General features: G+C 35.1%; 3 protein-coding genes across 7 annotated transcripts; 1 reads left to right on the plus strand and 2 right to left on the minus strand.

Moving 5' to 3' along the window:
• Positions 1 to 183: 183 nt before the first annotated feature.
• LOC145564195 (gamma-tocopherol methyltransferase, chloroplastic-like) lies at positions 184 to 3928 on the minus strand. Of its 2 annotated transcripts, none has more exons than XM_081624522.1 (6): positions 3483 to 3928; positions 1950 to 2119; positions 1568 to 1672; positions 1087 to 1290; positions 634 to 736; positions 184 to 526 (listed from the first exon to the last, which is right to left on the minus strand). In XM_081624522.1, exons 1-6 carry the CDS (start codon positions 3889 to 3891, stop codon positions 423 to 425), a joined length of 1095 nt encoding a protein of 364 aa, XP_081480648.1. In that variant the 5' UTR covers positions 3892 to 3928; the 3' UTR covers positions 184 to 422. The 2 variants fall into 2 exon arrangements, with proteins under 2 accessions (XP_081480648.1, XP_081480647.1); XM_081624521.1 differs by having other exon boundaries at positions 1568 to 1675.
• A 3338-nt stretch (positions 3929 to 7266) lies between these two features.
• Positions 7267 to 11193, plus strand: LOC145562584 (growth-regulating factor 5-like). 2 transcript variants are annotated; one of them, XM_081622903.1, is made up of 4 exons: positions 7267 to 7775; positions 8594 to 8978; positions 10251 to 10654; positions 10732 to 11193. In XM_081622903.1, exons 1-4 carry the CDS (start codon positions 7568 to 7570, stop codon positions 10737 to 10739), a joined length of 1005 nt encoding a protein of 334 aa, XP_081479029.1. In that variant the 5' UTR covers positions 7267 to 7567; the 3' UTR covers positions 10740 to 11193. The 2 variants fall into 2 exon arrangements, with proteins under 2 accessions (XP_081479029.1, XP_081479028.1); XM_081622902.1 differs by having other exon boundaries at positions 10251 to 11193.
• Positions 11194 to 11780: 587 nt separating this feature from the next.
• LOC145564196 (GPCR-type G protein 2-like) lies at positions 11781 to 22730 on the minus strand. 3 transcript variants are annotated; one of them, XM_081624525.1, is made up of 14 exons: positions 22585 to 22730; positions 21806 to 21906; positions 21304 to 21411; positions 20207 to 20327; positions 20005 to 20134; positions 19273 to 19351; positions 18239 to 18327; positions 16408 to 16500; positions 15939 to 15965; positions 15766 to 15852; positions 14707 to 14778; positions 14344 to 14474; positions 12408 to 12564; positions 11781 to 12302 (listed from the first exon to the last, which is right to left on the minus strand). In XM_081624525.1, the coding sequence occupies exons 2-13, from the start codon at positions 21894 to 21896 to the stop codon at positions 12414 to 12416; spliced, it is 1179 nt and encodes a 392-aa protein (XP_081480651.1). In that variant the 5' UTR covers positions 21897 to 21906; positions 22585 to 22730; the 3' UTR covers positions 11781 to 12302; positions 12408 to 12413. The 3 variants fall into 3 exon arrangements, with proteins under 3 accessions (XP_081480651.1, XP_081480650.1, XP_081480649.1); XM_081624524.1 differs by lacking the exon at positions 22585 to 22730 and adding an exon at positions 22063 to 22551 and having other exon boundaries at positions 11781 to 12305; XM_081624523.1 differs by lacking the exon at positions 22585 to 22730 and adding an exon at positions 22063 to 22551 and having other exon boundaries at positions 11782 to 12302.
• Between the last annotated feature and the right edge of the window lie 1592 nt (positions 22731 to 24322).

Here is a 24322-nt window from a genome sequence, read left to right on the forward strand (position 1 = left end):
TTGTTTATTTGTGTTTCAGAAATTTTAATTCACTTTTCATTTTGGTGCCTTGTATTCCATCTTATTCTTTTACCTCTTTCCATATAATCTCTTTTACGCACACCTACTCACTCTGTTTTCCAACTTTCCTAGTAACCTATAGTGAGTCGAACTTTTAGAAACTAAGAGAATAATACGGTATCATTCATCAATATGAAATCGAATTTCACATACTTTTATTTGGAGGATAAAGAGAACGAAAATAACAATCTTCTCTATGTTCTACCTCCACTGTTTTGGGAATGGAACATCCCAAGAGTCCTAGACAAAGAAATACCCAAATAATCGAAGAATTGAATTAGCTACTAATTTTGTAGGTGCTTGCTGAAGGGATTGAGCTTTCACAGATCAAAGAAGCAATCTTCTGTAACTAGCAGATAAAATTACTCTGGCTTTCGACATGTAATAATTGCAAATTTGATAAGATCCTTCTTGTATCCTTCTACCATCAATGGCATTGCTAATGCTCCTTTTATTGTTTTCCATCCTGTACAGATAATTTAAGCCAAAATGAGACTCTGAACATTAACCTCATGAAAGAGCAGATGTAGATGTATCAACTTTGAGTCATTATTATTCTTAATCTAAGCATACCACTGCGCAATAGCGAAGTTATGCCCTTCCATGTCAATGCAGAGCGTATAACTGCTGGCCAAAACGGCGCAACATACTGGGACCAATCTTCAGCCTTAATGTCCTGCAATACAAACTCAGAACTTAGTATCATTAACTTGTGAGATCAATCTAGACCAATCAGTATAACGTGCCTTGGGAGCACTATGCGCTAGATACTTCAAATAAATACTTCATATGTAATCTATCGGGAATGAACATGAGCTTAATTGACTACGCTGACATATTGTAATCCATACAAAAATATATAACATGTTCAGTTTCAGTCCAAACTTGAAAGGATCATATTCATTTGATGAACACCACGCTCCAGGCCTCCTGGGTGGGCAAGTTTAGGATGTACTTTGCCAATTTAGACAGCAGTAGCAGTGTGATTCACACAACGGATAATATCAAAAAAAATGAGGTGTGCACCTGGAGAGACAGAGATTGCAGCAAGTCTACATAATCAGCTGCAGAGCACCAGGCAGGAAGATAGTAAGCATCACATATTTTCCGTAAGAGTTCAGTTTCATCAGGCTTCAACGCCTCCTCAGAGGCAGAAAAGTCCCTATGACACCATGTCACGATTATGATTGTAGCACCGGGGGCAGCAACTCGAGCCAATTCAGTGACAAACTGAACAAAAAAAAATGTTTAGGGGAGCGTATTCACTAAAGCACTGTCTTCTAGAAACAGGAAACGCGAACTTAACCAAGTTATTTATGCAGACCAGTATGACAGTATAGGTCTAATAAGGGAAATAATTTTGGCACACCATAAGTTGATTTTGGTAGTTTGGCATACCCTATGTAAGAGCATAGTTTTTTATGCTCTTTTCACATAAAGGTGTGCCAATATCAATTAAGGGTGTGCCAAAATCAATTTTTGTCTAATAAACATAGAGAAACCAAACCTTCTTTTTGTCAGGCATATGTTCACCGCTCTCCATTGACCAAACCAAATCAAACTTTCCATCTTCAAATGGCTGCTCCAAAGCATCTGCTACTTGAAAGGATGCCTGTTATTTTAAATTCACGAGAATTAATCTTTATCCTTTCATTATTGCTAACTCACTAGTGTTTATGTTATATGCATTACTAAGATGGAGCGTTTGGGGATTAAAACAGAATGTCACTTGCCAAAGCTAGTTTTTGCTGATTAAAACTGATGAAAACTGATTTTGCTGAATTGTTTGTAAGTTGAAGAGGACCTAACCAAACCATTACACGAATGTGTCGGTCAATCAAAAGAAATATACAGCATTTACATGTGTATGCCACATTTCTCATACTCACCTTATCAGCTAAATCCTCAGAAACAGCAAGAGCTTGAGCTCTTTCAGCTTGTTTTGGACTCAAGGTGATTCCTTGAGTTGTAGCCCCGAACTTCTTGGCTAGGTATCTCGAGCTGCCTCCAATCCCACACCCAACATCAACTATAGCTTTCGGTTGTTTGCTTGGATCATCTGTAGACCAAAGATATTACAGGAAGTTTAAGAATTTAGTTAATCAGAAAAAAAGAGAAAAACAAAAAAAATACAAGTCTAAGCAGGATCCTCTCATAAAGCCATATAGCCATATAGGAGTATATAAGAGGGAGTGAGTGTATTTTCCCCAAATGTATTAGGCTAGCGTTAGTCTAACATCCATTCGTTGACAACTAAAATCTACTAGCACATACAACTACAGTTATTACAACAACTAATTTTGCCAAACACACTTCATAATAGTTCATAATTGTTTACAAATTTAAGCACATTGTACACTTCTCTTAGCACGAGCGTAAAAGGCATGAACTCCTCCCTCATTTTCCTCTTTTTTGTTATATCCCACAACACATTCGTGTAATGGTTTGGTTTGGTTTGGTCTCTAAAGAAATATCAGCTACATACAGTTTCATCACAATTCTTATGATTGTATCTTCTTTAATAATTATAACGGCTTGTTTGATAAGTGGTAATACTAATGACCTTACATCAATCTCGTACAAAAAATCCCATCTTTTTTGTTTATAATTAGTAAAGCCTCCTCCAATTCTGAGTATTTACATTTGTTCATTAATTTTTCTTTACCATTCAATATCATTTCTAAAAGTGGTAAAAGAAATTGCTCGTAAAAGGAAAAAAAAAAAAGGCATATTCTTAGGGATAGAGTTGAAGTACGTGACTACTGACAACCACAAAAGAGTCACGGTATTTGTCATTTAAAAGTAAACAAACGGAAAATATCAACTCAATCAAATATTCAAATTTAATACTGCAATTTGAGCAGTACATCTGCAAACTGCAGGCAACAATGTGAAGAAAATGGCCCTACCACAAAACAGAACCCAAACTACAGTAAGAGTAAATCAGCAAATACCAATACAAAAAAATTCAACCTAATAACCCCGGATTAAATCCTTTCCACATCACTTATCCTGTTTAGGACTCTTTCCGCATCAAAACCAGACATATGGAAATGATAATCTACAAGTATATTAATCATAACAAACCAATTAGTTGTTGATACAGTGGTGATTTAGACTATACATAACAGAAAGGACCGCATATTCAATTCCTTGCAACAACAATTAGAAGGGGGCTGGAACCTAACCACCTAAAATTGATCCGGATTCGGATTAGCCCAAAGAATGAAGCAAGTGGAACATCAAAAAAAATATTAATCGCAATAAAATAAAACGGACATATAGCACCCTTTATCAAAAAAAACAACCTAATAACTCGGAATTGAATTCCGTCTATATCATTTATCAGGTTTTTATTAACAATGAAAGAAGGTAAAAATCAAATGAAACATATAGGAATAGTGGAATATGATATAAGGGACCTGTAACACCGGCGAAGCGGAGAGCCTCCTCGATCATTCGGATCTGAGCAGCGCGGTGTTGCGAAAGCGAGGCGGGTTGAGAAGGGTCATAATAACCATGGTGCATATGGTCACCCCATATATCTTCCCACATAGCAGAAGATTCATCATACAAGTCTGCAATACCTTTGTTAAGCTCTTCCCTTGACTTAATATTTCCTGTCAATGTATTACTGTTATCATTTCTTGATTCTGTCATGGCCATGGATATGGTAATGCTGCTGCGGCGGCGGTTGCGGCGGAGGTTGTTGTAAGGGTGGCAGAGTGATGGATTTGTTGGTGGTTGGAGTTGCAGATGTAATAAGGATTGGTTAGTCTTTATATGATTGGTGGCAGTGATACAACACCTACTCAACTCACTGCTCCACATTTTTTTTATTTTTTTGTGTGCAGTGTATAGTAGATTATTATAATTATATCTGTCAAAATTATAATATTGTAATTATTGTATTGTTATTATTACTTTATTAGAGATCTTAAGAGGTACAAGTATCACATGTCTCTTCCTCTATTTTTATTTAAGTTCTCTGTTTTAACGGTGTATTATATATTCTGATGCACAACTTTGTATATACATAGGGCCTATTCTATTCAGCTTAATTTCAAATTAATTCAGTTTAGTTCTAATTAGATTAGTTCATTTCAGTTTTTAATTTCCTTCTCTCATAAACAATTCATTTCAATTCTATTCAGTTCAGATCATAATCTCCTTCTCTCATAAACAATTCATTTCAGCTCTATTCAGTTCAGTTCAGTTAAGTTATTTTCAGTAAATCGGAACAAGCCTGTAGTATATTATTTAGTGTTCCACTAAAACTCTTTGCACAATTCATTACTAAAGTACTAAACTTATTTTGGCCTTGTTCTCTTCGGCTTATTTTCAGTTTAGTTCAGTTCAGTTCAACTCCAATAAGTTCAGTTCAGTTCAGCTCCAATAAGTTCAGTTCAGTTAAGCTCAGTTCAGTTCTTATCTTAATTTCCTTCTCTTATAAAATATTCAGTTCATTCAGTTTAGTTTTGTTTTGTTCAATTCAGTTCAGTTAATCAGAACAGGCCCTTTGACCAATGTTATTGTATTATACAACACATAAGAAATAATATAGTCTTGTGTATTTGTTGGAATTGTCTTAATGAAGGTTTTTAATATTCGATTGTTATACTCCTATACTTATTAATAATTAAAAATATTATTGATTAAACTTTTATTACATCGATATACATATCTAGTCAAAATGATGCACTTAAATAAAAATTAATGTAATAGTGTTTGTATTTGTATTCAAGTATTATTATGTGGGGTTTCACCCGAAAATAAAAAATTATTAAGTGGGGTGCCTACTCAGAAGTTCTGTATATAGAAAAGAAAATAGCATTAATGTGGGGATTATGTCATTTGTGAAATTGTGAGTTGTGACCTAAAGATTCCGGGCTTCTGGCATGTTTCTAACACACCAAAAATATGTTTTGACAAATTTTGTCCACAAAAATAAAATATATCTTTTGATGCTGTTTTTGCCCCTTTAAAATATTTCTTCTGAGATGGGCTTTTAAAACTCGTTTGGTAGGTACTAATAAACTTAAAATGGAAATTCGAGTGAGTATGTGGATTTTCTAAAATTAAGGTTTTCAAGTGTTTTGGGTGAACTCCGGTAACTCAAGTCTCGGGATCCATAGAGCTTTATCGGCAATTAAATAAATACCTACACAGTCAATGCAAATTAGCTAACACGAATGATTATCTGGGGATAACCGCTCCGAAGCTAAAGTTAGCACTTTGATGAGAAGAACAAGAGAAGAGACGACGGTGTTGTTTAAGAGAGAGAGAATTAGAGAGATAAAGATCCTACCTTAACAATGAACTATACTTGGTATTTATAAGGAAACAACCAAGTTGATGCCACCTGACATACGTGGCAAGTGGATTTCATAGGTAGCAAGTGCCTACGTGATTGAAAGAAGCTCTCCACATGGCCATGATGAGGGTTGTTATGAATAGTAAACCAATATCAGTATTAACGGAGAAATATCAGCGTAACGATGTAACATAGTTTATTGATCGAAACCATAACGGTGTCGGCACTATCCTGAGATATTTTGTTTACAATAGTAATAGGGAAATATAATTTGGTTCAATGGTAAGAGGTGGTAAAAGAATCTTTCACGTATTCAAGTGCATTTAGGAGTAATGTTTGAACAATCAATGTTTTTTTGGATTTGAATTATTGTACGTTTTAAAAATTAAAGTCCATGGATTAAGATTGATGTTGGAGACTTGGAGATCAGATGGATAAGAAATGTTATTTGGGTTTGATTATATGTTCTTTTACACAATGTTCATAGAATTTGAACTAGTATTTCTATGTTTCATGTTTTTTTTTTTTTTTTTTTTGGTTGATAGGGAGAAGGGATATATATATATATCAGACCGAAACCTTTCACAGATCCTCCCATCTCGGATTAACGGGTTAGACACTTTGGGAGTGGGTGGAAAGGGTAAGGAAATCTCCACCCCCAAAGTATCACTAGTGGGGGTTTGATCCCACAACCTCATGATTGTGAGATACAGACTTTACCACTAGAAATCAAGCTTAGCTTGGTAAGGTTATGATATTTGGTTTTGAACCACGTCATTTAGCTATGTTCGAATGAACCATCAACCAATCTACTTTTAGCTTCTAACTATCAACATCAAACAATCTCCAAATTAAATGTGTTATAGTTGAATGGTAATTTCTTTGAAATATGATGTTTGTTTGGAAAATAGGGATATATAGATGATCAAATGTCATGGATAGTGCCGACTAATAATTCGATACTGTAAATGTAAATCATGGTAAACTGTGTTAGTACCATAGTAGCAAAATAAACCAACAAAGGTAGAAGATGTAATGTAAAATACTACAATGTGAGACATTTGTAAGAAAATATTATAGATGGTGCTAGTGCTATACATAGAATTTTGTATTTGTTTAGTTGCAAGCAAGTAAAGGAGAAAGTAGAATTTCATAAGAAATGAACAATTCTCAAGCTTTTTGGTTGGCATGAAATGAGAAAGTGAAAATTGCAACTGTCATGGATATAGGAAAGGGTTTACCACTCTGTCTCTTACTAATAAGTGATTAGTCACAATTTCCATGCCAACTGATTCAGGCTAAATTGATGCTCAAAATTTAACTCAAACTTGAGATTTTATTTATTTATCTATTTATTTTATGTATAAAAAGCTACAAAGACAATTAGACAAATGATGAAAAGGGGATTTGATTTTCAGTATTAAGAATCACCCTTCAAGAGTTTATCATTAACCTAGTTGTTCATCTACAAACTTGACTTTATGAAGCCTTAGGACTGTTCACTTTACCTTGTTTTTGCTGAATAAAAATTATTTTTACTGAATTGATTTATTTTATTGTTTTTAACGATGAACTGAAATTATTTTTGCTAAACTTAACTTATTTTTACTTAACATGAACCAGACCTTACTTGGATATATGTCAACCATATAGTGATATTGATAAGAGGGTTAAGCACTAAAGTTTATGTATTTTTTTCTGGGCTGCCATTTAGTCGATATTGGACAGTCTGAGTAGTGTATTTACATTGGGCCTATTGGCCTCATAAAGTTATTGCTATGAAAAAAAATTGTCAACCAAACCAAAAAATTCCAAAATCAAAAGGGTTTGGAAACAAACCCAGAAGCCGTTGAATACGTAATGAAAATTTAATTGACTAAATTGTACTTCCATTATTAACACTAATGCTGAAAACTATTCCTTAAAAAGGGTTTCATTTTCATGAGGTCAAACTAACAACTAAGCTGAAATACTCCCATTTTATCCACTTCATAAACAACAATATCACCTCATTTCTCTGAATCTTTGTACCACTTTTTCCAGATTTGATAATACATATCTAATCAACCCACAAAACCCACCAAAAATCCACCCTTTTTTCCTCTAATTTCCGCAAATTCAACCTGGGTTTGGTTTGGTTCTTTGAGTTGATTGACAAGAATGAGCTGTTGATCAAAGGGGTTTTCGCCGTTTATGGTGAACGGAACATTAAGTGTAAGTATGAATAGAGGAGGATCAGAAGGGGTTTCGCCGTTTACAGTGTCGCAGTGGCAAGAATTGGAGCATCAAGCTTTGATCTATAAGTATTTAATTGCTGGACTTTCTGTACCACCAGATCTAGTTCTTCCTATTCAAAATAGCTTCGGAACTTCTTCTTCTGCATTTTTCCATCGCCCTACTTGTGAGTTTTGTACTTTTACACATTACTAATTAAACCCTACTACTAATTTTAATTTTTCTGATATTTCTGTTTGATAAAGTTTGGGTTTTGTTTGTTTGTTTTTGGTTTGTTAGGATGTAGTGGATACCCTTTAATTTTAATTTGATTTTTACAAATTTTCTAATTGATAAAGTTTTGATTTTTATTGAATTTGGTTTTTATGAAATTTCTGATTGATAGATTTTGATTTTGTTTGTTTTGGCTTGTTGGGGTTGTACTGGGATACTCATTAATTTTAATTTGATTTTTATGAAATTTTTGGTTGATAGTTATTGATTTTGTTTGTATTGGTTTGTTGGGAAGATAGTGGGAAACCTAATAATTTTAATTTGATTTCTACGAATTTTCTGGGTGATAGTTATTGAATTTGTTTGTTTTGATTTGTTGGAATTGTGCTGTAATATTTACTTATATGATTTTTTTATTTTTATTTTTATGAATGTTTTGGTTGATTGTTATTAATGTTGTTTGCTTTGGATTTGGTTGATTGTTGGGGTTGTACTGGGGTTACCCACTAATTGTAATTTCATTTTTGTGAAAATTCTGGCTGATAGTATTGGTTTTGTTTGTTTTGGTTTGTTGGGGATGTACAGCAATGCCCACTAAGTTTAATTTAAGTTTATCTAATTTTTTGTTGATAGTTATTGATGTTTGTTTTGGTTGATTGTTGTGGAGATATACTGAGATACCTACTAATTTTAATTTGATTTTTATGAAAATTTTGGCTGATAGTTATTGATGTTGTTTGTTTTGGTTTGGTTGGGGATGCACTGATGCAGTGGGATATTGTGGTAGAGAGAATTCTTTGTATGGCATTGGAATTGGGCTTGGGTATGGAAAGAAGATAGATCCCGAACCGGGTAGATGTAGAAGAACTGATGGTAAGAAATGGCGGTGTGCCAAAGAAGCCTACCCGGACTCTAAGTATTGCGAGCGCCACATGAACCGTGGCCGCAGCCGTTCAAGAAAGCATGTGGAATCCAATCCTTTCTCCTCCTCTTCGTCAACGACGACTTCTGTGTCTGCTCTAAACCACAGCCTTCCCCTCAAATTCAATGCATTTGCATCTGCTAGTAATGCTGCTTCATCGACTTCGAATCCAAATCAATCACAATTTCAATTGGATTCTATCCCTTATGCCATTCCTACCAAACAATACAACAGGTATACATTCATCCATACTAATTTAGTAATTTGATGTTCTTTGCTCTATGGTACCATTATCATTATTGCACTATACAACTGTTGCTGTTGGCTTTCTTTATTTGGCAATATTGGCTACTGTATATATACATGATTGCTTTTCAATGTGTATTGTTTCGATGTGCATTTACATATTATTGGAACTGGTCTTTTTAGTGTGTGCTGATCTAAGAAAGTTGTTCCTATCATTTTTAAGTAATTTTGTGTTCTTTTAAAGTTGCTCATTTTGTTGCAAGTTAATTTTAAACTCTCCTTCACCGTATCACATAACATCGGAGAAACTTTCCCATGTTTCCAGCACTCATTAATCCTCACCTGCTTAAATTCTTACTTTCATTTTCACCACTACTTCAGAGAGAAGACTCGCACAGAAAACCAAATTAGGCTCAGACTTAAGGCTCTTAGATTGCCCTTCCACAGTTCCACAATTCTTATTGTGTTATAGTCAAGAAACAGATAAGACTTTCTTGTTCTACTTAATTGACAGTTTTAGACCATTAATTTGAAAGTCGGAATTATAACCCCCTTCCCTAACTCACAATGCAATTGATTTAGCTTCAATGTTGATACTATCATAAACTATCATTTCTATATAACTTCATCACAAATTGCACTGCCTTTATCTCCAGTGTCCTCTTTGTACAGCCTAAAGGTTTTAACAGAATGAAAAAACAGCAGGGGACAAGCAAAAAAATTGCTGCTCAGGACTCCCAGTTTGAGCAGATAAGAAAGAGGTTATTGAAGATGATGATAATAGGGGCAGAAAACTGTGTAGCTGTCTTTGAATTAGGGCCATTCCTCCTCTTCATTCATCTATATTCTTTCTTTTTGCTTTGTGAGACATGCATTGTTTTAACTCCAAGATATGTCAACCAAGTGCTTTTCTGTGTCTCAAATTGTTGTGCTTACAGAATGCCTCCTGAGTCTTGCCTGAGTCACTTTATTTAATTTAGATTCAAATAATTCTTATGTTTCAAATTTCCGCTTTATATGGTGGATATTGTGGGATATGTGTGTAAGAAAGAAGCTGAATTATTTCAATTTTCAGCTTTTTATGGTAATGGATATCTTGGGAGATATATGAAAGTGAGGATTAACGGCTTAATTTCAAGCAGATAGAGTACTTAATCTTTTTGGAAACATCACTTTCTTATTACCTTCTATCTGCCTTTGCTTGCTTCAAAGAAATTCTATACATATCGATGTTTAACTATTACCAATGGAAACATGCAGGCACCTCCAGGGTTCAAAACCTGAGGCTGGTGATAATAGATCCTTCTCTCAATGCTCAGGTGGCAACAGATCTCTCATTATGGACTCAGCTTTGGACAATACGTGGCCCTCACTGTCACCCCAGATGTCATCACTCTCTCAATCAAAACCGATGGATAATTCCTCATTACATGACGATTATTCTCACCGCTCTTTTATCAACTGTGAGTTTGGCCAACCGCAGTCTGTGAAACAAGGCAATCGTTCTCTCCACCCTTTCTTCGAGGAGTGGCCAAATACCAGGGAGGTATGGTCTGGTTTGGAAGATGAGAGGGCCAACCAGGTTTCTTTCTCCACAACACAGCTCTCCATTTCTGTACCAATGACTACTACGGACTTCTCAGCCACTCCACGATCCCCTCAAGGTGAAGTTATATTATTTATGAAATGAATGGAAATGTTATCATCTTCTGAAATCTGCATGACTTTTTTTTTCATGCAGAATCTTGAAGTAAGCAGTGGTTATGCCAAAGCCAACACAAAATTTGGCTTTGAATTGAAGCTGTTGGTTTTCTTGCTACTCTCTAAAGTTGTGTAGTTGATACTGATAATATGAGAAGGCCTTTTTACACAACTATGGTGTGAAGTAAAGATGCTAGGCATGCACAGATAAGGGGAAACTCGGCTGGAGGGGTTGAAACTGCAGATGTAATAAAATTTTGTTCTGGAATCATCTCCCTTTGGAAGCAGCATCCAAGAGTGCAGAAGCACAAATGTGTAGTTATCAAACTTGTTGACTTGGATTGCTTTTTATTTATGCTTTTTAGAGTCTGCATATTTGTTTCTGGTTACCGTTTTCATGGATTCTTTGCTAGACATGCTAGCTGTTTTGATTGCTGGGAAATATTGTTATGGCTTTTGCTGTTGAATATTCTATCTCAAGTTTGCTAAGATTTCAGTGAAACGACCAAGTAAATTTTTTTTTTTTTTTTTTTTTGAAGGGAACGACCAAGTAATTTGTGTCTAGCAATTGGTGATTGGTTGATTGTCATACCTTTGCCTCAAAATTATTGATTGCCGATTCTTGTTAATCCATCAAAAGATCGAACCGTATTTCATGCCCTCTGCCCCTCTTAACACACTGTAAGCAAGTATACGTAGAACTGTGGATACATAACAAACATGGGGGATAGTATATTCAGATGAGGGAGTAGCTTCTATTGATGCCCTATATTGACACTGTCGTAGGTATTCTTGGCTCTCATGCTTCATTTAAAGGGTACATTGTACACTAGAGTGACTAAAAACTTTGGAGTTTGGGTAATACCAAATGGAAAAGTATAGTAAACCTAGTCCAGGGGCTATTGTTCAGGTTTTCAGATAAAATCGAGCACAGTCATATCTCAGTATGATAGTGATAGTGATACATGTAGGCCATGAAATGAATCCCTGCTGGTGATTTAAGCTGCCATTACATTATTGGCTTCAGTTGGAAAAAGACATTCCAAAAATCTGTGGGAACAAGTTTCCAACTGTCTGGCTGAATTGACAAACTCAACATTAATGGTGAATAACTTGAACATTTATCATATACTTGTATTAATTTTGAATTCAAGTGTTCAAATCATGATTTTGATGCAACACCTCTTTCAGAAAAAATCGAGTAGATTTACATAGAATTTTTAGTGCGCCAATAAATGTGTTAGCTCCTTCTGCGTGAACCCTCCAATATGTCAATGGTGGTGCCAACACCTTACATATGAACTATCCACCAAAGCTGCTACTGCCACATCAAAACTAGCATGTTGCGACTGGGTTTCAACGGAAACAATTTGGATCCTGCCACCCGTGATAGGCTCCCCTAAACCAATACCCAGAAAGATCTCTGGGTACCAAACACCAAAAAAATCTAGAACAACATTCTCATATCGATCTATGCACAAAAGATAAAGGCCAAGTTTACCATCATATTGCATGATGACTGAACTCTTCTTTCCCATGATGATACCTGTTTCTCAACTTTAGGGTGACCTTGATCAGAGACACCTCACACTTTAGCCAAGTATACAAGACCTACAAGCCAAGTTGCGCACAAGTTAACAAACAGAACATGGGACTACGGTGTAAGCTTAAGGGAGAAAAAAAAAAAAAAAAGAAAGGGGTGTCGGAAGGACTTACATGCCCCTAATCAATTGGATGTTTGTCAGCTTGGCGAGATGTATAATGTGCAGAAAGCAAAAGCAAGGAAAGGAAGGCACTAGCAACAAATATTGCATCAAACCAGCGATGATAGAAGTCAAATTGTATATCTCCCAATACATCAGTTATTATCATCCTGAAATGAAGCAGTTCAAAAGTCACCCCTAAGTTTGCAGAAGAAAATATAATTCCTCACTAGCCAGCACCATACAACTATCAAAATGTTGCAATTTTCTTAATAATTAAAATGAACGCAAACCTCCCTGATCATTCCTTCGATATGGGAGCAATGTACAGGAAACAGAAGAAAAATCTTCAAATGATGATTGTGCCCAAAATTCTTACTCGAAGACAAGGTGTATTTTACAATAGGAGATGCTTCCTAGCTTATAGAAGTATAGAACCATTACAATTGCCTACTGTCAGTCTGTTACTAGGCAATAGTTGTATATGATATAACATATAATACTAGCCTCAAATGTTTATCTAGAAATCCCTAAAAAGGTGTCTATGAGACTGTCCAACTACCACCCTGATCTGCATAGCCTGTGGAGTAGCTGCTAATTCACATACAGTATGAGATAAGCTATTTATCTGCCAATAATAACGGTGTGTCACTAATGGTTAGATTAACTAAGCTAAAAAATAGTTTAATTAAAGTACCTAATGGATTAGCTGATTATAGAAAATGACAGAAAAACATAACAACTTTGTCAGGATTACAAGGAAACTAACCTTAAGTAGGGTCTTCAATTAGAAAGCATCCCTAAGTTATCAAATCATCCTCAAGTTACAATTTTTATCCTAATACCCTTTAATGGTTTCCACAGGTCAATCATTAGATCTTACAAGAAACTTCAACATACTATCAATTATTAGCAATTACTCTCTTTTTTGATGTCAGTGTTCATATTTATTGCACAGCTTGGAATTTTGGACTAAGGAACATGAGAAAATGATAGAATATTCTACCAAAACAAATAAATAAATACTCCCTCCGTCCCCAAATGATAGTCCCTTATGGGCAAATTTTAGTCCCAAAATGTTCACCTCATTTGCTTTTTCCAACAACCATTAATATTAATTTTTTACCAAAATTCCCTCCAATTTGCAACAATATTTGTGCAAATTTAAATTTCCCATGTAAATTTTGTTTTTCCATGTACTTTTATTACTTTCTCTCTCTACTTTTTTGCATACCAAATGTCAATTTACTTTTTCAATGTACTTTTACTATTCTTATTTGTGTTTATTAATTCCCATGAAAAATGCCCATTAGGGACTATCAATAGGGGATGGAGGGAGTAAATAAGTAAATAAATGTCTATCTACAACAGATGGGGAACATAAATCAATCAAACCCAAAAATAAAATATAAATAAATTTTGTTTGACAAATAGGACCCATTTAACCATGTCCTAATGATATCGTGTAAAATTACTAATGTACAAATCAAAACATGTAAAGTGCCATTATAAACCTGACACTTCCAGCTAGAATCTCAAGTATATAATTTGAACTTTTGACACACACAAGCTTCACCCTGATTGAACCCCAGCATATCTAGTGCCACTAGTAATATTGACAAAAAGTCCTCAAGTGATCATAACTCAAAAGTGGAGGACTTCCAGCAACTTCACACATGTAGCTCTAGGTCTTTAGACGTTTAAGAACATCAGGATTAACTATCTGGCAAATTTAGCTGTGATGTTACAGAGTATCAAGGCTAAAGAAAGTTTTGAAAGGGGGAAAAGAAAAAAAAAATCAATAAGTTTGTCAAGGGAAAGTCCTCAAGAGGATGAGAATAATGGCAAATGCAGGGAAACAAATCACTGAATTTACAACAATCAAAGATAATGTGTATATCTGCTTAATAACAAAAACAGAATAGAATCACTTTTAGTATGATGATTACCTGTACTCAGTTGCTAAACTTTTCCTTATCAAAAGAATAGATGAGACAAAATACATTCCCATGATTTCTGACAAAAATAGGACAACATTGCTAGAAGATCCACTCCCAACTCTGGAAACTGCAAAGAAGAACTGCAAAAACCGAATATTTCTAGTTAGAAAGCAAACCATGGATGCCCATGAAGCCCCGACAGATAGATCAAAATTGACAGGGCATTATGTCTAAGTTTTTAAACTCATACAAGCAGAAAAATTCCTGAACAGATAAAAGCATATAACTTCATTCATTAGATTCACTAAATGCGGCCACAAATAAATGAGCATCCATACTACATAATATAACGAGCATAGAAATTAACATTACCTTCATAAGGTTTGATAGAAATCCTCGAACTGATATGACAATCAACATCCCTATAAATAGTAGGGATATATACTGCACAATAGAAGACCGGAAAAGGAAATTAATACAGAATTTCAACAAATCACCATCACACTTACACCAATTATAGATAATATGCCAGGTCAAGATGCACAAAATTAAAATAAATAAATAAATACAACATTAAACAATTCAGCTATATAATATACATATTTACTACAGAGGTTTTAGATATCTAACTCAGATTTACGTCAGAACTACAATTACTTGAATATATCATGAATATCTGGGCAAAAATCAATTTAGGCTATTTGGTTAATTGTAAATTTCAACTTCTCATCAGCTCATCCTATAAACAAATGAGAAATTATTATGGCCCAAAAGCCTCGGCTCACCAACAGACCTCAACTTTTCCTTTAAAAAAGAATTTATCAATACAATAATATAAAGAAGGAAACTTAAAAACTCTTACTATATCTTTCTATCATCAAATAAAGAAAAATAATTAATAAAAAACAAACTACTATTACTCCATCCAATATAAGTTTCTCTAAAAGTTGTGTCCATAGATCATAGAGAAGTTAGCTTTTGCATTAAAAATCAAAATTAACAAGTGATGGAGCTCCGTGAAAAAAATGAGTGATACTTGTGGGTGGACACTCACTATTGAGGAGACGTGGACATAGCCATGATACTCTCCCAAAAAATTAACAATATAAATCCACTTTTATTGCCACCATTTATTCTTATAAACCACTGCTAGTATTATCGCCTCAAACAGGCTGACAAAGTATTTCAAGGTACTACAAATAAAATCCTAATCTTAGTTTCCAATGCTAGTAATATTGCATCATTAAACAGTTTTGTTGATATCGTGATCACAATGATTGTACTTGCTAGTAGAGGATAAAATTATCCAAATATTGGACAAAAAAAATGGGACTGAAGTATGGGCCATGGAAGTAACCAATAGCAAAAGGCAATTCAGGTTATAATATACTTATATACCGGAAGCAATAAGTCAAGAGATCATTAAATCACCTGGGATAATAGCGTGGCATCGATTCCGATATCAAAATATTGTAGGAATATGCTGATTGTCTTTGTGACAGGGTCAACTGAACCAGCCTGTGAGGAGGGGGGAAAAAAAAAGTCTTAGCTGCAGTTCAGCTAATTCTAAGACCCAATATAAACCAGTCGGGCAGAAAAATTACCTCCTTGAAGACAACGCTCTGCAAAGACTGCGGAACAACGAGATCAATCAGGTATACAAAGCATCATTCAATAATAACATTAAAAAGTGAAGCCAGAAAGAAAGAAAGAAAGGAAATAAAAACAACATAATACTTTAGTACTATATGACAAGATTTTTAGAGAGTACAACAATGCTACATAGTTCTGAAACAAAAAGTTCAAAGGCCATGTTCACTCTCAGAATCCTCTTTCCTATTTCCAGTTTTCTTTCACCATCAACTTTTTTTTCATAGGGCATTTGAGGTTGATATAATTAGTTTCAATACTCCCAATCTAAGTGTCCATCCTATTTACTCTATTTTTCATTTTATACCAAGATTATCCCCTTTTAAGTTTCAAGATGAACCACGAACAACTTAGCAATACCATGTTAGGACAATTGCGAATCCGAAGTAGATAAGTTAAACAAGTAGGAAAATAATGCATTACCTTAATCATTTTGTAGACACAATAGACTGAACAGGCGTAACCCAAAAAGTTCTGCATGTGGCCTTTCCAAGTTCGAGAAAAAGCTGCAGCTTCCTGAAAAAACGGAGGAAATGATTCAGAAAACAGCTTTCAAACTATCAAAGACACATCCCAGTAGGCCCAACTACTATCTCATACAAAAAAGAAGATTTTAAGACTAACTCATAGGCTCATAGCCCTAGAATAGATATATTCAAGCAGTTACTTTAAGCACATCATACTTGTTAAAGTTCCATCTCAATTCAACAAGCATACATGAGGCAAGAAAACCAGTTACATTCCATCCCTAAAAGTTAGTGTTCTTTTTTAGGGGGTGCAATCTAGCTGCATTGTGCCTTACATACAATTCTGTAGGTTTCAAGCTTGGAACATTGTAGGTTTCGAATTGATAAGCTAGTTCTTGAAATGAATAAATACATAGATAACTTATAAAAGCAAGAAGCTTTGCAAATAAAGAGTAGCTAGAATAATTTATTCAAATCTACCATTAATTCAATGACAAAATATAGAAGCTCATGTTTATCCAATAAGCAACTTTGAGATGCTCATTGCACAATGCAGCCTTCCTCCAAGATGCTCTTAAACCGTGAGCTAATCTTAGCACTTTGTTGGATAGAGAAAATCACTAACTATGATGCAAACTTTTTGAAATCAAGGATGGACTATGGAGATTGGAGATAAAACAGCATCGTTCACCATAAAGAAGCCAACAACAAAAGCTTTAAAAGTGCAATACCATCAAAGGTTTCATCACTAATAAGAGCATCAATGGATGGGGGGAAGAGAAAAAGAAAGACATTTTATTCAAACCTCTGATACCCATAGTAGGACTCACAAACACAAAAGATCTCTAATACTTTTAAGTCTCTTTATTATCTTTGTTTAGCAAGAGCATGGATTGATTTCTAAAGGTACAAACCTATGAAACCTAACGGCTTTATGAGTTGCCCGCAATGTGTAACATATGTCAGATTTTCAATTCTACAGTAATCTAAAAACATTTTCAAAAGAAAATACATACTTCCTCCGTTCCAATAATATTGCAACAAAGATGATATTACGCATCCCAAAGCACATTTTATATGTTAAATATCAATAATTATATAAGAGTAAAAATTATAAAAAGTTGATACTATGAAAGTATTTTATAAGATATAGAGACGAATCTAACAAGACCCCACATGACTATATTTTACTTAACGTATGAATCATATTGTGTGGTCAAACAGGAGTATTGAATAGTGCAAAAGTCTCACTCTTGCAATATTATTAGAACGGAGGAAGTATATTCTTAAAAGGACACATGCATAATTCCAAAAATCGATCAGACTCCTACCCTAGTACTTTTACTAAAAGAAAGGGGAAGGCAATAGAAGGAACGTTCTCCAGAGTTAGTTAAAATAGGGGTAATCTACTATTGTAGGAGAAAAGAGTGTTGATTTAGAAACAAAGTCAGGCAATGCTGAGGGAATAATAGGAGGTAGGATGCATATTGAGGGGTATTAAAAAAGAGAAAATTATGACTTGGGAGAGCACCAACCTCTCAAATAATGGCTAGACTGTAATTGGTGATTCTCACTTTGGCCATTACCAATTCAGTCATATCTTACAGTTTCCCGAATTTATTTGTATTTTCCTCCTTATTGCTCCTCTTAGCTACCTATAATCTACTATTTTAGTGAGAGAAGGATCGTCTCAAATTATTCCTATGATATAATGATATGCAATAGCATGATAAGGTACAACAGCATGCTGAATTGCTGAGTGAAACAGTAAAGTGACCAGAGCATACCTTAGCTTGGCGAAGCTCGTAAATCTCTAAGAACAGCTGCTTTGACAGCTCCTCTAAAGCCTGTACCTCAGCTTCCAGATTTTTAATATCTACCAAAAAAAAAAAAAAAAAAAAAAAAAAAAAAAAAAATAGGAACCTTATAACATGCAGATTTTCACAAGGAAAATAAGTTTTAAAATAAAACTGAACAGCAAGAGAAAACCATGCATGCAAAAAACTTTCATCATTTCTTTCTTCATGGGATATTACAGAACGAGTATACAAAAAAATAAAAAGAGAAGTCCTCTTCATGCATATAAAGCCATTTACAAACTGATCCAAACATCCAATTCCTTTGGATCTCTATTGTTGAAATACGTTTAAAAATATCAAAATCCCTTTAAATGTGTTTCAATCAGTATAGAACATCTAGCAGGAAGCTTCCCAAGAATCGCAACAGTCAACCATTAGCCAGGTAATTATAGAGCCCCTGGTGCAGAAAATATATTTGAAAATGGAATATTTGGAGTTGGTAAAATGTTTCCCCTCAATAATAAACAGACAACAGCTGGTCAGCAGAGACATACACTTACAAAGTGGAATCAAATCAACCCCTACACCCCAAAAGACTAAAACCAAAGTATTAATACATTCCAGAATAGATGTTAAGGAACTGAATCATTTTTCACATTAATTAATCAGAGGTCACAAGCCAGCTTACAAACTGGTGGTATACCAAGACTTAGTTTCTTTATGCATTATCTGTTTAAATTTTCATGGCAAAAAATTGAATTGGCCACATAATGTACCCCCCCCCCCCCCCCCCCCCCAAACTAAAAGAAAGAGGCAAAGGGAGAGGAAAATGACCAAAATGTGATATAGCTAAACACAATGCTTCTTCAGTGGCTAGAAACCATGAAGTGGGAACCAACAAAAAAATAGCAAAACCTTGAATGAAAGTAGAATTTCCCAGCAACTTGTAAGTCAACTATACAGCTACTCAAACCTACTAGATGATAATAAGCTCAAGGTAAACAAAAGTACAAGCAACAAACCTTGTTCCCTTTGGTCTTCCTGCACAGATCTCACAACTGTTCCAACAATTCTCTTCAGGAAAGATCTAGCATTCATCTTCTACAAAATGACATGTAAGTGAGCCAAATAAGCAATCCAGGAAAGCTAGTGATCATAAATTAAAAATCTCAGCTTTTACAATCTGCTGCATATCAAAAACTCTCAAATCAGCAAAAAAATGTTTTTCATCCTCTCTTAGGAGGACAAATAGGGCAAGGAAAAAAATGATGCGCAGTTAAACAATTAAGCATATTTTAATCAAGCGTGAGAAAGACCTCGTGCAGCTTTTGTTCATGCCATAGAGCAGATGAGCTTATAATGTCAAGTAATTAAAAAAAATATATATGTACTAAAAAGGGTAAAGAGCAACAAAAGAAGTGCAAAACCTTCACAGTTCAAAGTCATTTATAAAGACGTGAAACATTTAAGAAGAAATGATGACAACAGATAAAGCAGGTATTAATGTATTATCAATAACTAGCCCCATTTTCCTATTTAAGGTCTCCCAATTTACTTACCCCATTTTCCTTTTCAAAAAAAAAAATTCTCTCTACTTGCCTTTGGTATTTGGGTCCCACACTCATTCACCAATTTTCTCTATCTACTTTTTCACTTGCATAAAATTATGTGCAAATGGCTATGGGGTAAGTAAATTGGGACGGAGGGAGTAATATATTAAACATAAAGGAGCAGTAAAGTATATTTTGACATACCTCTTCTGATACTTGACTTCTCTCCATCTCCATTTGACAAAGTATGATTTTCTTTTTTTTGGTAACACAAGTCTCAATTGATTGCATCAATTGCCTCTCCAAGGATTTTATTTCAAATTCCTCAATCTCCCTAACATACATTAACCCGTGAGATAAAGCTCTCAAAATTAAAAATAGTTGTATATAGGAAACTAATACATACCTGATAAAAAGCGACAGATAGCCGTAAGGTAAATTGACAGCCCCAAAGCCTGATAAGACAGCCATGACAGTCACTCCAATCACACCAATTCTGCTAACCAACTGAGGCATGGTAAAAAATCCTGAGACATGAGAAATCAAATTGTTTACAAGGGTTCTCAACTTTTTACAGTAAAGTGTGGGGGGAAAAAAACCAAAATTCATGGGTTAAAGACCATTGTAATGGAACTATGGATATGGAAGTCAACCTTAAAAATCACATCTTGTTCATTCATAATAAGACACTAGTGGGAGAGTAACTATGACCATTAAATTACATATTGTTCAAGTGGTATCTCTTCTCTCCCATGAAAGAAATGTTAATTCAATCAAATGCGGAGCTTTAAACATAAAGTGGGGTTCACTACTAATGCCTTCAGCTAGAGCTGGCTTCCAATATACACTGTAAATAGGATATGGAATCCACAAGGCATCGGTGGCTAGTCACATTGACACCCAATCTAGCTCATACTAATCCCATTTATTGCTTAAACCTGTGGTGGGAGGATTATGCAGGGATATTAAGGAAAAAACACAAAGAACTCAAAGGGATTAAGACAAAAGAAGATTGTTTCAAATGAACTGAACCAAAACTCTGCAAACTCCCTGCAAACTTCACTAATGAACTATATGGTATATTCCAGGTCTCAATGACAAGCAAATAGTTGATGGTGAAAGTTCCCATCTATAACTAACAATTCAAATGCCAACACTACAACATAAATTATACTGTTTTAACTAAGTCTGCATAAACCTTGCTTCTCCAAACCCTGACAGCAACAATCAAAAATTGACGGTTGCTGTATATCAAATTATCAAGACATGCAACTATCATATAGGCATAAAGCACTATAGTACAGGCATACAGCCAAGGGGGTGAAAAGGCAACCTATATTAACAATTCAGCTAAAGCATGCCTTGATATTGAAAAGCTGAAATATGAGAAAAGTGAGGAGTCTCATCCAGAAGCAAGCAAGCAAACACACATAAGCGATAAAAGAATACATAGAAATACAGAATTTCAGAGCATTAACAGGAAATACAGACTGTAACAACTACCTTTGTCGGGTGAAGGCATGGGAAAGTGGATGCCCATTCGCCAAAAAGCATACAAGAAAGCAAACAAGAATAATATAGCCCCAAGTGCAGCTCGTTCCTTTCTTAAACCTGGTAAAATCGATTAGTCATTCCATAAAGTTATCATAGGAGGATAGCCTATACACATTTTAGTTTAGAAACAGTATAACATCTTATATACTATACTAAAGCAGAAGCAGCTAAATCAGATTTCCTCCTAGACACATTCTTTATATGTGAGTTTCTGTTAAATTTATTTACAGTTTACAGTGTGAATCAATCAAATTTATTAACAAATACCTACATTCGAAATCAAAGTATAGTTAACTAATCTCGAACTTTTTTCATACAATAATAGCTTAATAAATGGTACTATATCTTTACTCCGACTTTCTAAAACATTGACAACAAAAAGCAGCAAAAAAATCTGGAAATAACAATTAAGATGGAAAGGACTGTAAAATTAGCAAGAGAGCTTAAATACCATTATTACAAAGCATCAAGTAGCAATGATAATACGGCAACATAAAAACCAGCAACAAAATCAAGCAAAACAAATCCAGCTTCCAGTTCATCCATCTAGCCCTGCAGCAAAACACAAAAAACGCACAACAATAAGAGCTACTTCTAATTCCAATGGACAATAATGTAGACGGGATTCAACCCAACACCCCACTTCCCCTCCCGAGACTTTAACCAACTAAACTAGTGGACACCCACAACACGATAAAAGCATCTTACTCTTTGGAAAGAACAGGAATGATCTCGAACAAAACAAGCTGAAGAAGATTACACGAAAAAGCGAAAACAATACTAAAAATGATCTGAACAAGAACCCTTTTCTCTTCATACTCTTTGTATAATCTACGATTCAAGAACCATAAACCTGCCCAACCCAGCAACACCAATGAACCCACCACTACTACTCCCTCCATTATTGACCATCCCCACCCCATTTTCTCTCTCCTCTGAGATTCTGATTTTGATCAAAAACCCCTTTTTTTTCTTCAATTGGGAATTGCAGATTTGATGTACTGGGGGTGTAAAATGTCCTGGATCTGGTGATTTTGGATTGATTTTGATTTCATAACAGATTGCACTTGTTCAATTTTATGCTCACTTCTTCTTCAAGTTTGATGAGCTTTGATTGTTTTCGATTTTGCGCTTCTCCCCCCAATTTTTTAAGATGCTCACTAAAAAAAATTATTCTTTTTACAAAGGAAAAGAAAAAATAAAAGTAGGATGCAATAATCAGTTAATTACTGCTCGTAATCCGTTTGGTATGGGCTGATTGCCTGATTCCATGAACAGTGAAGGTCTGGGCGTAATGGCGTATGGCTGTAAGGGTTCGATGGGTCGTCACTCGTCTGGGCTTCGGCTAGTGCTATCGGATCTTATGGGGTCAACTGGTCAGGTATGTTGGGTTGGTTCACATAACTTTGTATTTGAGCAAGGGGTTGTTCAATATATACTCCACAACATGTTAAGATTTGTTAAATTCGGATCTATTGGTTATTAGTTTATTATTATGGTGAATAAATTAATTTTAGTTGTACTTGATTTCGATTTGTAATGGTTTCAAATACAATTTTAGTATGTGTCAGGTATTTTAGGTTGGGTTAGTTTTATGAATTTTACTTACAAGTATCAAACCCATTACAAACCTCTTAGGAGGTGATTTGGTTCAACATATGACATCAAACATGCAAATAATAGAAGCCAATGAGTTAAATTAGATTTAAAGCTAAAAGGTATCACACTACTCATAATGTGCCTACACTTTGCCAAAGTGTATGAAACGAAGAGCAATAATTGCTCTTAGAAAATGTGGATACCAATTAATTAGTTTAATTGATTAAAACCTTGAAGGCGGTATTAAAAACTTGAATCTAAATCCTTTTACATTATCACCCTTGCGAGTCTCTTTACACACAAGATAAAATAGTATTACACATAGTATGAATTCAATGAACTATCGATCTTTCACATACACATAGGTGCGATTTGGGTATGTTTAAAGACAAATCAATTGCGTCTAACACTTGGAGGGGAATTATGAGCAGTGTCGATATTATGCAAAAAGGGGTAAATATGGCGGTTGACAATGGTGGGAGGACCTTTTTTTGGCATCATAAATGGGCAACAAAGGCCTCGTTGCTCGAAGTGCCCAGCCAGAACCACCATTAAGTATCCAGGACTCAACAGTGAAAGAGATGTGGGATATGCAAACTGGCTAGAGGTTCGAATTGTTTGCAGACTATCTTCTTTCAGAAATTTTGAGTGAAATTGCGGCCCATGAATTAGTTGAGGATGAAGACGCGGCGGATGAAGTTTACTGGAACGTCAGTCCTTCAGGGGGATTTTCTTTGCGATCAGCACTAGATATAATGAGAGAGGAAGATGCAAGCATAAGTGCTGATACAGAGAAGTGGAAAGATGTTTGGAGACTCCCAGTTCCCCAACGTATTTGTTTCTTTATGTAGTTGGCAATTCAAGATCGATTGATGACGAATGCGAACCGTTTCTTGAGGAACTTAACAGATTATCATCCACGTTGTCTGGTTTGTGGGGAGGTTGAAGAGAATTCAGAACACATCATTTGGAGATGCCCTGCAGCCCGTTTAGTATGGAGAAAATTGGGTGTTAGAGATAATGAAGAGAGACAAAGCTAAGGTTTCTCGAGGTGGATGCTCTGGAATATGAAGGGGGGGAAGATATTTTAGGTAATGAATGGCCTAGAGTCTTTGGGGTTACTTGCTGGTGGCTATGAAGGTGGAGAAATGAGAAGTGCTTTAAAGAGAACTAGAATATTCCTCTAGATCAAACAAGCTTTGTGTTTGCTAGAGTTGGCTTACTTAAGCAGGTTGCGGAAAGGAAGATTACTCACCCAGGGAGAGGGCCGTGAGTAAAGGAAGAGGTGTTCATAAGATGGCAAATTCCTAAAGTAGGGCGGGTAAGGCTTAACACAGACGGTGCCTCAAAGGGGAACCCGGGTAAAGCT

This window comes from Chenopodium album, chromosome 10, assembly GCF_948465745.1.
Source record: "Chenopodium album chromosome 10, dcCheAlbu1.1, whole genome shotgun sequence".
NCBI lineage: Eukaryota > Viridiplantae > Streptophyta > Magnoliopsida > Caryophyllales > Amaranthaceae > Chenopodium > Chenopodium album.

Coding starts and splice junctions, on each gene's coding strand:
- LOC145564196 (XM_081624524.1), bottom strand. CDS start 22,277: ATGGGGTGGGGATGGTCAATAATGGAGGGAGTAGTAGTGGTGGGTTCA. Junction 21,907..22,062: donor ATTCCTGTTCTTTCCAAAGA/GTAAGATGCTTT, acceptor GTTTTGCTGCAG/GGCTAGATGGATGAACTGGA. Junction 12,565..14,343: donor AGTTTAGCAACTGAGTACAG/GTAATCATCATA, acceptor GCTTCATTTCAG/GATGATAATAACTGATGTAT.
- LOC145562584 (XM_081622902.1), top strand. CDS start 7,568: ATGGTGAACGGAACATTAAGTGTAAGTATGAATAGAGGAGGATCAGAA. Junction 7,776..8,593: donor ATTTTTCCATCGCCCTACTT/GTGAGTTTTGTA, acceptor GCACTGATGCAG/TGGGATATTGTGGTAGAGAG. Junction 8,979..10,250: donor CCTACCAAACAATACAACAG/GTATACATTCAT, acceptor GGAAACATGCAG/GCACCTCCAGGGTTCAAAAC.
- LOC145564195 (XM_081624521.1), bottom strand. CDS start 3,891: ATGTGGAGCAGTGAGTTGAGTAGGTGTTGTATCACTGCCACCAATCAT. Junction 1,291..1,567: donor ATATGCCTGACAAAAAGAAG/GTTTGGTTTCTC, acceptor TTTTTTGTTCAG/TTTGTCACTGAATTGGCTCG. Junction 737..1,086: donor TGCAATCTCTGTCTCTCCAG/GTGCACACCTCA, acceptor TTTGTATTGCAG/GACATTAAGGCTGAAGATTG.